Source organism: Mesitornis unicolor, unplaced genomic scaffold (assembly GCF_000695765.1).
Source record: "Mesitornis unicolor isolate BGI_N332 unplaced genomic scaffold, ASM69576v1 scaffold3844, whole genome shotgun sequence".
In the NCBI taxonomy this organism is placed as follows: domain Eukaryota; kingdom Metazoa; phylum Chordata; class Aves; order Mesitornithiformes; family Mesitornithidae; genus Mesitornis; species Mesitornis unicolor.
This window is the reverse complement of record NW_010177909.1, coordinates 96466-109965: the sequence shown is the minus strand read 5'-3', so window position 1 is coordinate 109965 and position 13500 is coordinate 96466. Positions and strand designations below refer to the sequence as shown.

General features: G+C 50.7%; 1 protein-coding gene across 1 annotated transcript in view; it reads left to right on the top strand.

Moving 5' to 3' along the window:
• LOC104538907 (ephrin type-B receptor 2) overlaps positions 1-13500 on the top strand; it is a 43558-nt gene that overhangs the window by 19394 nt on the left and 10664 nt on the right. The window contains exons 3-8 of the mRNA XM_010182269.1: positions 1765-1889; positions 8457-8619; positions 9289-9397; positions 9580-9647; positions 12121-12243; positions 12759-13006. Coding sequence (XP_010180571.1) covers positions 1765-1889; positions 8457-8619; positions 9289-9397; positions 9580-9647; positions 12121-12243; positions 12759-13006 — 836 coding nt within the window. The remainder of the gene's footprint in view (positions 1-1764; positions 1890-8456; positions 8620-9288; positions 9398-9579; positions 9648-12120; positions 12244-12758; positions 13007-13500) is intronic.

Below are 13500 nucleotides of genomic sequence, written 5' to 3'. Positions count from 1 at the left end.
TGCAAACACAGGGAGATGGAGGGAAATGGTGCAGCAGTGTGGTAGCAGATTTTGCTTTACCCATACCTGGTCCCTACTCCACTTGACACACAGGTGTTGAACATCCTCGGAGCTACAGTGCTCTGAATCCAGAAGACAGGTGGTGAAGTGGAGAGGCAAAGATGGCTTTTGTAGGTATACTCGTAGAGGTGCTGTTCAGCTGTAATTCATTACAGCGATGGGCAAGGACGTCCAAGCAGCGTAGTCCTCCCACTGCCGTGTCTGCCATGCTCAGCTGGCGCAGTCCCTGTCGCTGCTCGCAATGCCAAGGGAAACCAGGCTGGAGGTGGGTGAGAGTTGCTCTGCTTTGTGTGCTGCTCCTGCAAGCTGTTTCTCAGAGCTGTCAAATGAGTTGTTCTTCCATGAAATATTGAAAGGGCTGGACTTGGTAAAAGCCCTTCTGAGTGCAAGCCTCTCTGCATCCATTTGTAACCAGGCCTGGCATGCAAGTGATGGTGAAGCTTTCTCGCTACCATTTTCCAGTCTTCTCCCACCCCTGAGGCTTCCCCTCTGCCCTGAAGCTGCTGAAGCAGTGAGTCTGTGCTGGCAGGCATGCCAGGGCAGATGCTGTGCTGCAGTTTGCACTCTCCGAGGCTGGGCTGGCACTGGGTGAGGTCTGGGATGGCCTCTGGACTGAGGTCCGTGGAGGCTGTGTTGGCAGTGCCATCGGCAGGCTGGGCACAGGGTGCGCAAGGACAGTGCTAGCTCACCGGCCTCAGGTGCAGTGGAGAGGAGAAAGCACTAGCATCTGTGTGTCAGCTCTCCAGCAAGGGGCTGGGGGCTGATACCTGCCATGCTGTGGTATCTCTGCTATCCATCAACCAGATTAAAAGCAGCCCAGGCTGCTTGCTCACCTGCCCTGCTCCACAGCAAGCAGGGTCGGAGCTGGTCAGAGTTTTCCAGGGAGGTGGCAGCTCAGTGCTGTGGTCTCTGCCCCATGGGCTTGCTAGCACAGGTCCCTGGAGGACGATTTTCCCATGACATGGCACCAGCTGAGCCCGCCCTGCTCCTACCTGGCCTTGTGTCAAGCCACGTCGGGGCAGCACAAGGGGTGGGCAGCCGGCTGGGCTGTCGGGGAGCTGTGGGAAGGCCCCATTGTGCTGAGTGGGACAAGCGGCGTCTGTGGGTGTGCTATTTCCAGGGCGCTGTGACGAGGCGGGCAGCTCACCATTGTCAGCATGTCAGGTCAGGTTTGTGTTGCATGCTCAGGCTGCTGTGTGCACCTCCCTCAACTGGCAAGCGCAACTTGCAGACCCAGCACACCAGGGTGGAGAGGAGCTGCTTGCTTCCTGCGTCTGCCTCCGCCTTAGAAAGCTTCTCTATGCAAATGTCAAAGCACAGAACCCCCTACTTCCCCATGGGAAGCTGGGAGGATCGCATGTTGCTGGGCTGGTCCTGCTTTTTTCTAGGGGAATGAGGCTGTATTTGCTCCAACCCTGGGCACATTTTGCCTGGAAAGGATTTGTTTTCTTTCCTGAAATGCTGCCCTACATGGTTTCTAATTACAAAGTCTTAGTGAGCAGTGGAAATGTTTTGTTCTCCCCTAAATGCTCTCTACAAACAGCAAAAGCCAGGATCTCCTGACCCCTGAACAGCCCTGCCACTGCTGGAAGTAAATTCAGGAGCCCCAAACAGCAATAATACACCTGCAGGCCTACAGCCAGGGATGCGGGTCCTGCCCATGCTGGCATCTGACTGAGGCCTCTCTCTCGCTCTCTCTTCCAGCTCCTTCAGCTGTGTCCATCATGCACCAGGTCAGCCGCACCGTGGACAGCATTACCCTCTCATGGTCCCAGCCTGACCAACCCAATGGAGTCATCCTGGATTATGAGCTGCAATATTATGAGAAGGTACTACAGGACCTTGGGAAGGCTCAGCCACAGGTTTCTGGGAGAGGAGGTGGTGCCAAGCTTTGCGCAGGGGCATAAGTGGCTACATCAGTGGTTGATCAATAGGTTGCTTCTCTTGCTGTGGTTGGCCATGTGCGTGGCAGTGGCTGTCAACCCTTTGGAGTCCAGTGGTGGTTTCAGTGACACTGTGTAAACACTGCAAGTGTGGAAAATCTGCTGGTCTTTCAGGACGAGCTCCTCCTCCCTTCACCTCTCCAGCACTTGTGGCAGGTGGACACATTGCAGGGAGAGCTGGGTAGCCAAGGTCCAGGGTCTAATTTTTCCCTTTCCCCCACACTAGGGCTTTAGTGGGGAGTGGGGATGGTCAGGATGGTAGTGATGTCTAGTCCCAGGCTGGACCACACTAGCTGAGTGCCCAGTCTTCAAGATTTTGTGTAATGCTGTTCATTTGCACCAAAGGTGAGTTTGGCATCTTGTGCAGCTGCCTGAACACACTTACCCAGATGCTGTACCAGGGAGAAGCTGTCTCATGTAGCATGGAAGGTACATATTGCACCACAGAGGCTGATGTGAAGAAGGTTCCACAGACCTGTCTTCCTGAGGATCATGCCCCTTCCACCTCCTCCCTGCCCAGGCAAACAAAGGGACTGCTAGCCAGGGCTGTGCCAGGGTGTCCATCCCATGGGGCTGGAGCTGTGTGGCTGCTGTAAGACCTGAAGAACGTGGCAAGGTTGGTCCCAGGACCTGCCAAGCCCTGCCTGGCTGGTGAACTTCATCTCTGCTACCCAGGGGAGGTAGGGAGCACTAGACTTCTCCTTCCAGGAATCTGCCCTCTTACACAAGAGCTTATAAACTATACATTAAAAATTGCAAACTAACTAATTAAAAAGCTTTATGATTAAATGGAACTGAAAATATTTTTCCCAGCAGTTGCCGGAAGAAATGATTAATCCCCCCCCACTGCCTGCCTGTGACCTATTTTCTCATCACCAAGAGCCAGAGGGAGAATGGGGAGGGGGGGAAGCTTCTTTGTAAGCTGTTAAATAGGTCCTGACCTATATTGCATAAATCACAGCCATTTCTTTGACCCTTGGAAATGATCCCAGAATACATGTCAGGGTGGATGAGTAGGTAACAAGACAGATCTGGAAAGCAAGAGAGGTCCCTTCACTGGGGACCCTCAAAGGAGAAACAGGAGATCTCATGGAGTTAATTCTGCTCTTACTTTCTCTTAATCTCCCTCTCTTTCTTTCTTCCTCTTCCCCACTGTTTTCTGGGGGAGGCTGTAAATAAAAGGAATTTCTGTCTAAAGGGGAAGCTGCACATCATGGCTGGCCTTCGCAGCCATCCGCAAGGTGAGCATCTGCCTGCCCCATCCTCACTGCGTCCCTGATCATAGGACAAGTGGCCCAAGCCATGCTCAGGCAATGCTTTTCATGGCAGCAGACTGTCGTTTGGAGTACTAGCCCTGGCAGAGAGGGCAATGCAAGCAGCCCCACGTGTTGGTGCTGAGGATTTGTCCTGGTATTTGAAACTCTTGGTATATTTTTCTTGCTGGTGCTCTAGTTGAAGAAGAAAGGCATGTCTTTATCTCCTCCTCAACCAAGATGTGTGTCATGCTCAGAAAGGGATCACAGAGACTTAGAATGGTTTGCGTTGGAAAGGGCCTTTAAAGGTCATCTAGTCCAATGCAATGAGCAGGTACATCTTCAACTAGATCAGGTTGTTTAGAGCCCCGTCCACCCTGACCATGAATATTTCCAAGGACTGGGGCATCTACAGCCTCTCTGGGCAACTCTCTGGATCACTGAGTCAAAGCTTAGTCCTACAGCAAGCAAAGCTCAGAGGATTTGGAAACAAGTTAAAAAAGAAGTGGAATAACCAAGAGCTAGAGGCAGGGCTCAGCCAATGGCAGTGGATTTGTTTCTCCCCAAACTCCTCTGTGTGTATTAGCCTTTACTCTGAAGCCCCAGTCACACACTCAAAGTCTGATCCATCAGGAGTCAAGCCAAGGTCTTCATATGCTCCAGCTGGTCAGTCAAGAGCCCTCTGCATTTTCAGCAATGCAGTGACACTACATCCTTCTCTGCCTGCTTGGCAGAGCTGGATCTCATGTTTGTCGAGCCATTGCAGTGCAGTTGAAAGTCGTTTGCTTGATCCCTGGGAACAGTCCCAAATTGTACAGCTTTGGATACGCCGTGCTCTTCCCCTGCTTCCCATCAATACTGCAATTTGGATGGGGTGTGTAACACATCCCAGGTGCGTTCTCACTCGACTGCCAGTCTGTACAGAGGTGATTTTCTTCCAAAATGTTTCACTGCAAACTGTCCCATGTGCTTCTGAATGCTCAGAAAATATCTCTGGAGCTAGTTAAGTTGTTTCTAGTGGAATTTTTTTTCCCCCAGTAGAAAATTATGTTTTATTAGCATGAAACAGTTCAATTGTAAGAACAGCACCATATGCATCTTGTATAAAAAGTATTTTGGCTCTTCATTTTGAACTGATTCTCTTCTATATAAATACATAAATTAAAAAATTGGACTAAGTGTTTTAGTGTTAACAGAAAAGAGCTGTTCTCAATACCTGAAACAAAGGTATATTTTTGTTTCCATTTCACAGATTATTTATAACATTGCTATTATTAGACACTATTAAAAATGCTTGTACAGAGGCAACATGATGATTTTCTTTCAGAGGTAGTTATAAGAAATCAGTGCAGACTGTTACGCAAACACAGAGTGACGTGTCTGCTCTCTATGGTCCTCTCCTTAATGTTTTGTTTTGGTTTTTTTACCTCCAAGAGGCACCTGGCAATGTTTGTCTTATTAAAAAAGTGAGTGTTGTCTTCATTTAGCAAGGGCGTAGTAGTTTTTGTCCAAAGTTGCCAAATTCATCCCAGAGTGTGGGAACTGGAGACCCACTGCAGTGTCAAGCACTGCAAAGAATAATTAGCTCTCCTCGTTATGCAAAATGATTGGGCTTAGGGTATGCCGTGACTTACCTGTGTTGTAATTGTTTGAAGACATTTGGCCCATCCCAGTTCAGTCACCAATGCAAATGCTTTAGGAGGCGCAGGAGCCCTTTGATGTTTCCAACCCATGCTGGGGGAAGGGCATGGGTTGGCTGGGGGGGCTGAAGGGTTTGGGGAGAGGTGCCGTGGGGGAGGTGGAGGTGGGAGCAGAGCTGGCTGCAGCCTTCATGGTGCCCGGGAGCTTCTGGCAGGAGCCCAGCGTCCCCAGCACTGGATGTCACCAGGGCTTGTGCCACCTCGTGTTTCTTACCCACCCCATGAGAGTCCAGGAGCTGTGGACCCCTCACAGATCCACCCCCAGAGTGGCCAGCAGGATGCTGTTACCACGTCCCAGCATCCCTCCTCACACACTTGATCCCATGAGGGCTGAAATTCAGATGTGTGTGATGATTTGGCACACAGCCTTGGACTAGCTTTGTCCGCATGGCTCTGTTTGCTTCAGGAACCGCAGCAGATTGTCGCTGTGCAGGCTCACAGAGGAGCTGTCTGCCAAATTAAGCCGGTTGACATTTTTTCTTTGGCTTTTTTTTTCCCTGATAAAACAGGACTTTTTAGAAACAATTTTTGCAAATCCTTTGGGCGTTCCACAACTATCCCTTTCTTTGTTGGTCAGATTTTATTTCAGCTTAAATTTGACTCATGAGAAGGGGAACCAGATGAGGACTCAAAATCAAACCTCTGAGGAAATAAGAAGTGTGTTATTTTGAATCAGGATTTCCAAACTTAAACCAAAATCAGCCATGAAAAGAAACCAAAACAAACCTCTGCAAAAAACAGCAGCTTGGACTTGGACTTTAAACCACCTGGGATGCCCTGGACCTGCTGGAGAAGCCCAGATGGGTGAAAGGGGAGAAGAGTTTGAAGTGAATGCAGAGGTTGCTGGAGAGGTGATGGCTAAGCAATATGCCAAGGGGAAAGAACAGGTTTGATAAGGGAGGGTGGAGAGGTGTAAATGCTCTTTCCTTGCAGTCTGGGATTAAAGGAGAGCACAGTCATGAGCATACCTTCCTCAGATAGACAGACATCAGTTTACCAGGCTATAAGCCATCTTGTAAGCATGCCCATTGCATTCAATTTAGAGTCCTCCAGGAGCAGAGATGAGGTTCCCTCAAACAGTTGGACAAATGGTTTTAAAACAACTGCGCTGTTAGTGCCATCCGAGGGCCTGGAAGGACTCGTCCAAGCCCTTGAGCACTAAAACCGTAAACATTTCCTGACCTATTTCTTTCCTAGCCTGCCTGGGAAAGGTCCAAGGGAGTGCTGAGGCCTGGTCAGACAAACAAGGCAATCAGTTTTCTGTGTGCTCATCTTTCCTTCATCTTTTTTGTCTGTGTACCTGTACTTGAGCTTTTTGTTGTCATTAGTCTAATTCCCAATACACCCCAGTGCTACCCAGGCACCTTCATTGCCAGGTCCAGATCAATAAAACTGATGTTGTAGTTTTTAAAAGAGAAAATCAACTGTTAATAGTGGAGGTCTCCCAGGCATTTGCAGAGCTGTATTACCCTGCAGAGTGATGTGTCATCGGCATTTCCAAGCCTCCCAGTTAAGAAACACGTTCCTGTCAGACCACTCTCTTACCAGCCGTTCACACTGGAGCACTGCGCAATCAAAAGCTTAATAGAAGAAAAAATTAACTCTGCGAATGTTGTCTTTCAGCTGCTTTCCAGCTGTGAGGCAAATAATCTGCACAAACACAGGTCATGAGTATAATCCATCTTGCAAATGCCAGCGCACTTGCAATTCTGCTCCAGCACAATGAGTAATTGAGAAAGTGCCAAGGTGTCCCAGGAACATGAGGAGAACATCGGCTCAACATGGTCTGCTTGTGGAGCCCCATAGTAAATGTCTGTTCTCTGTGGGCCTCTCATGTTGCTGGTACCACAGCTTCTTGCTGTGCAGAAGTTCCTATGAGTGAAGGCACCAGCGCTACTCTAAGAAGTGGATGAACATGAAAGCAAGGTCACCAGATGGCTAGTGGAAAAGAAAGGAGACCAGCTGCCCCCAAAGGCAAACTCCACCATTTATTGGTGGGCAAGACGACCTCTGGACTCATCCTGTGTCCCAGCAGCTGAGGACACTGAGCAGACAGCCCTTCTAGGCAAAGGATGTGCAAAGCTGGGCGCAAGACTCTTCATTGACTTCTGCTTCACTGTTGCCTGCAGGCAGCCACAGCAACATACGAGAGCAACGGCCTGCAAAACTTGCACCTTTATGTGTGGAAACCTTGGCTTATCACAAGATGGGACCTTCTGCCTGAATGCCTCTTTAATACCCTCTGTCCTTGCAGAGTCACTGCAGAAGAAGTTGAGGAGGGGTGGGTGCTTTGGGAGTTTCACTCCGATCTCATGGTAGCACAGGCCAAGAAGAAATCCCTCCATGTCCCTCAGTGGAGTTTCACAGCTGAGACAAAGGGCAGTCCCTTCATTACACCCTCAGTCCCAGTTGATGGGATTGCACATCTATGTGTCTGACTTCTTTCTGCCAGTCCCTGCCTACTTCTGATGAGGTTATCTCACCTCTCTGGTGAGTCTGTGTGGGGTGGGAGTTCTTGGGCTTGCTGAGCCCTTTGCAGTGACTTGAAGTTTTCAGATCTCAGGGACTCTCTTGTAAACTTGCCAGCTCAGACTTTGAGCTGTCAGCTGCTGATCTGTTCCAACCAGTGATCCTGCCAAGGCAGCCTGACCTGCCAGATCGGAGGTGTTACCAGAAAGGATGAGCACTTTCAATGTAGCTACAGAAATTTGATTCAAAAATTGATGCCTGTGCCTCCTGTTATGAGGGCTCAGACTTACAGCTTGGCTTTCCTCAAATTTTTCTGTTTTCCAGAAACGTTGCGCTGTTTGCATATATTTCTGCTTTGCACTGACTTTCAGGATTTTGTGACTGCCAGGCACCTGGCCACCTTGCCCTGACCATAGGAAGCACCACATGCAGTACCCTCTTTCATCCTCCTCTGTTGACCTGTTTCTTCATGTCCCTGGTTGGTCAGCAAGTGTCTGTTCTCTTGTACAGCGGCACAAGGAGATCCTGGCCCACCCAGTAGTACTTCTGGATGCTCAGCTAAGGACATAATTGCTAAGGGCAGCGATGGATCCATCACCTACACAAGTGCAGTAATGTCTATGCCGTTATGATATGACTGCTCAAGTCCTCAGCTATAAAAACTGCACGCAAGGGGCAGGAAAATAATTTGGAAGTAGTCTCATGGTTGCTTTTAAATGCACTCTTCAGTTTCCCAACTTTGAAAACTTACCCATGGTCCCTGGTGAAGCAGGCCTTGGGAAGGGGGAAAGTAGCAGTACTTCTCCTGAGGTCCAAAACCCTATGTTCAGCTGGGCTTTACCTCCAGCACAGGCAAAGGGAGATGGGGAAGAGCAGATGGAGAGGGTGCTGAGGCTGATCAGGATCAGGAACCTCCCCATGGTGGTCTCTCCGTCTACACTACCCTGGTTTCCTGCACTTCCTCCTTCTCGAAATGCAGCACCTGATTCTGTTCTCAGTTTCCTGATGACACATGTGTCTTTTCTTGACAGGATCTGACCGAGTTAAACTCGACAACAGTGAAGAGCCCCACCAACACTGTGGCAGTGCAAAACCTCAAAGCTGGCACCATCTACGTCTTCCAGGTGCGGGCGCGTACTGTGGCCGGGTATGGCCGGTATAGTGGCAAGATGTATTTCCAGACCATGACTGAAGGTGAGTCTTCAGCTGCCTCTGCGTAACGGTGACACAGGGTCTGGAGAGACTTGAACATGATGGAGATGTGCTGGCAGCAGTGCTGATCCCCTTGCTGCTAGTCCCTTCAAGGGTGCATTGACAAGCCACACACATTCATTCAACCTGGCAAGACTTGGACAGAGGCGTAGGCACTTGGTGGTCCCTGCAGGGAATCACATAATCTAGGCCAATTTCTGCCAAGCTTTTCTGGCATGGGGATGTGTCTGCTCAGTTGGATTTAGGGGAAAGGAAATTTATGATTTTCATGTGCGCAGCTGTTGATCACAAAGGCATATCTGGGTCTTTATTTTCTAAATTTGTGCTGCTAGATAAAACAGGCCAAGCCAGTTTTCTGGCCCTGAGGCCAAGGAGCAAGGCACAGCATGCATCCATGGGACTAAACTTTCCCACCCAAAAGGGATAGCTGCATCCAACTTTCCTACTGGGGCACATCCCGTGTCATAGCCAACCTAAGCCATGCCTGGGACGGCACCAGCTGTCACAGCCCAAAACCATGCCAGGAAGCCCATCAGCAATAGCCATGCAGATGTAGGGCATTGCTCAGGGCTGTACTCTGACTGTGATGAACTTGTTAGTGTAGACCCATCCCATGCCACAGTAACCTGTTCCGTCCTCCTTGTGTGCCAGCTGAGTACCAGACCAGTGTCCAGGAGAAGCTGCCGCTCATCATCGGCTCCTCGGCGGCAGGACTGGTGTTCCTCATTGCTGTGGTTGTCATCGTTATTGTGTGCAACAGGTAGGTCAGTGAGCGCACAACCTGGGGCTGAGGCTGTGCGCAGAGTGGGGAGACTGGAGACGGAGGGTGGCAGGGGTGGGGAGGACGGAGACAGGAAGGTGCAGGGGGGCAGAGATGCTCCTGCCGCTTGTCTGTCAGCCCCGTGGACCCGTACTGGTGCTCAGGACTCACTTTCTTTCCAGAAGACGGGGATTCGAGCGTGCTGACTCTGAGTACACCGACAAGCTGCAGCACTATACCAGTGGCCACAGTACGTACCGCGGCCCCTCGCCAGGCCTGGGGGTCCGCTCTCTCTTCGGTTTGTGTTCCTGTTCACTCATTCCTTGTGGCGTGTGGGGAGGGCTCAGGCCACCTGGCCGGGCAGGCGTGTGCATGTGTGTGCAGGAGGACTTCCATGCTCTCTAGATTCCCCAATAGTCCCCTATGTTCTAGACCCCTTCCCTGCCTCATAGGGTCCTTGCTCCTCCGCAGGTCCTGCGTTCTGTCAGGTGCCAACTGTCCAGTGAACACCCGTCCATGCTCTACAAACCCCTGTGACATCCCACACGCACCCCTGAAGCCTCCCCGCCTTCTGCGGTGCAGCCCCTGCTACCACACCTTGTCTTGCTACTCCAACTCCTGAGCTTTGCCCAGCATGGGGGCAGCAGTGAGACCCCCTCTCCCAACCCACCCCCATCCTGCAGAGTGCTGTCCTTCTGCAGGAACCCACATACCTTGTGGTGCCTCTGCTAAAGCCCATTCGCGTGCTCCCAGAATCCTAGGAGCTATCAGATATATCTATATACATAGGTATATAATATGATTCATAACATGCCCTCTCTTGCAGCCTCCCTCTTCCAACATCCCTGTGTCGCGAGGCACTCCCTCACATCTAGCATTCCTGCTCCAAACCTGGCTGCCTCACCCCAGTGCATCCTCCTTCCCCTCCTTAACCCCGGGCTGCATGCCCTCTGAAACACCTTTCCTCTCCCTTGCTAGAGACATATCTCTATAATCCTACTTTGTTCAGATCTCAGTTTTTATTTACCACATGTTATACTTACAGCTTCAGGATTTATGTCATTGTTATACCTTGTTCCTGTACGGATCTGAGCCTTGTGCAGCAAATGGAAAGCCAGTTGTGCTTCAGCACAGGACTCACCATTGCTTCTGCATTTACCTGGGAAGCATTTCCCAAAAGGCAGGGCCCCGGACTGCAGCTCTGTGCCAGAGCAGCAGTGTGCTGGCTGCATTGCCACAACTTCCCAGGAAAAACGACACTCTTCAAGAAAGATTATGTAAATGCAGCTCTCAGTTGTTTATCAGTCCGTGCTGCATGTGCAAACACACATTCACACTTTCTCCCAGGGTCTGGTGCATAACATGACACCTTCAGGCTGGGATGGCATTAATAGCTGTGCCGTCACGACTGTTGGAACAGGCTCGGTGCCGCCGGATGCAGATGAACTGATAATGGGCCTGGGGTGCCTTTTAGCCACATCGTCACGCAAGATGCCAGTCCAAGGCATAGTCTCTGCTCAGGTCCCCAGCAGTGATTGCTGTGGAGACGCTACAGCTTATGTTTAGCAAATCGCCAAGGCATGGGAAGCCTGTAAGTCCTGCAAGCATTGCAGCAACTCCCCTGAATCCTACCAGCATCCTGCATACCTCTGCTTCTGTGTTAGGCTCCTTCTTCAGTGAGCTGTGAGCGCTGCTCTCCAAATAGCCCCAATTTTGCGACAAGCCAGAGGCCAGCAAAATGAGCAGAGAAAGGGGAGAACTGCAGGGTTGCAGAGCTGTCCCACAGTGCGGGTAGCGTGCAATGTGCCGTCAGCAGTCCAACCTCACCAGGTTGCATGGTCATTGCCTTTCACTTAAACATATCACTGTGTCTGCCTAGAAGGAAGAACTTGCCTTTTGCAGTTTCCCCAGTGTCCCCTACAGCTTGTCTTGGCTGTGTTTGGGCTAACAAGAGGGAACCCAGCCTCAGGCAGGGTTACCTGTCAGGACAACAGGGGCAGACTGGGCTGTCCATCCTGCTTGCACTGCCTCTGGAAGGTTCACAGACACCCCTGTGAAGGAGTGAACCTGGCTTGGTGGCTGTGTCAGTAATACCAAGTACCTAGAGCTGCCTCCCCTGTAGATCTCCGTGTAGGGAATCAAGAGTAGCACGTGCCTCAGTTTACCGCCAAAGGCAGGCCCTCACCATCTCCTGTCTTGAGTACCAAGCCTGGGTCTACTGCTCTGCTTTCCCACAGCTCTGATGGGATGGTGTGCTGAGGTGGAAGCAGCATGTGGAGAGGGCTGGTGGGACAGAGCTGCAGTCTCTACAAGTGGTCCTCTCACAGCACTGCAGTATGATGAGTGTGATGCCTGTGCACCATCTCCTCTGAACAAATCCCTCTCTTGCTTTTCCTCTGGACCTGCTGAATCCTGCTGCAATGGATGTGTGGCTCTCTGTGGTTGCAGTTTGCAGTCCTAGCTAACAACGTAGCCCTCCACTGCCCCAACAATGTCTTATGGGCTAATGTTCATTAGAATCCAGCTTTAATAGTCCTGTGCAAACATGGCTCTGCATGTTCTTTCTCAAACTGCTTTGATGTGTCTGCTTCATGCCCTTGATTATGCAACGTGCTGAGGTCAAAAGGACCCACACACAAATGGGTTTCTTTTTTCCTTGATGCCACCCATCAGTTGTTCCATTTGCATCTGTCTGTCTGACTCTCTCCCTCACCTTTATGCAGTGACTCCAGGGATGAAGATTTATATTGATCCATTCACCTATGAAGATCCCAATGAGGCTGTCAGGGAATTTGCAAAAGAAATCGATATCTCTTGTGTCAAAATCGAGCAGGTGATTGGGGCAGGTAGGTGACCTGTGAATGTCTGGGTTGCCCTCAGCCACAGTCTCCTTTGTGGTCTCAGGCTTTGGTGAGGATTTATCCTTGCATGTACTAGGAAAAGCACTGTCAGTGAGGTCTTGCTCTTTGCCCCGGCCTGGACTAGCAGGAGCAAGGTGGTCCAGTGCTGGAGGACCAAGTACATCCAGTGCTGGAGGCAAGTTGTTTCCATGTGCGTACAGTGTCCAGTGCTCACCAATGGTGAGTCCACCTGACAGGAGGTCTTGTTGTGGTTTGAATCATAGAATCACAGAATGGTTTTGGTTGGAAAAGACCTTTAAGATCGAGTCCAACCACCAAACCAGCCCTAAGTCCACCACTAGACCGTGTTCCTAAGCACGACAAGAAGGAAGCACAGAGCAGGTGGTGGGTGGTCACCTCAGGGGTGGTCATGGCTGGAGTCTAGGGGAGCAGAGTCCCTCGGGGAGAAAGGAAGAGTTCTGGGAGGCTGACAAGCCCTACCTGTTTCCGTCTGTTCACAGGGGAGTTTGGTGAGGTGTGCAGTGGGCATCTCAAGCTTCCTGGCAAAAGAGAGATCTTTGTGGCCATCAAGACCCTGAAGTCTGGTTACACGGAGAAGCAGAGACGGGACTTCTTGAGCGAAGCCAGCATCATGGGGCAGTTCGACCACCCCAACGTCATCCACCTGGAGGGGGTGGTGACCAAGAGTTCACCAGTCATGATCATTACTGAGTTCATGGAGAATGGCTCACTGGACTCCTTCTTGCGGGTATGAGATCCGAGGAGCATGCAGCCTCAGAGGCTGTGTTGGGTCAGAGGAGGGCTGGAGGGGGAGGTTCCCTTCCCTGCGCCAGTACAACCATGTCCTTCACTGCCCAGCATCCCCTGCCACTGGGGCAGCTGCTGCATAGCCCAGAGGTCTCAGGAACAGAGATGGAGGTAGCACTAAGGCTGCCATCTGTCACATGTGTCTGTGAAAGGCTGTGCCTACCTGTATGTGTGCCCACAGATGCATTTACAAACTCTGCCTCTGAGGACATAGAGGGACAGTCTGACATGGCTTTAACACAGCAGGACTTCACCTGCAGCTGCTCTGCCTAAATATTTATAGATCTAAGTTTGAAATGGATAATTCACTGTGTTGAAGGGAGATAACCTGCTTGATAGGAATAGATTGCCCCTTCTGAACCCTTCTGTGCAAGGTGTGGCAGATCTTCCAGTTTTGAATGACAGCAGCCATCATAGTGATGTGGGCTCTTTCCC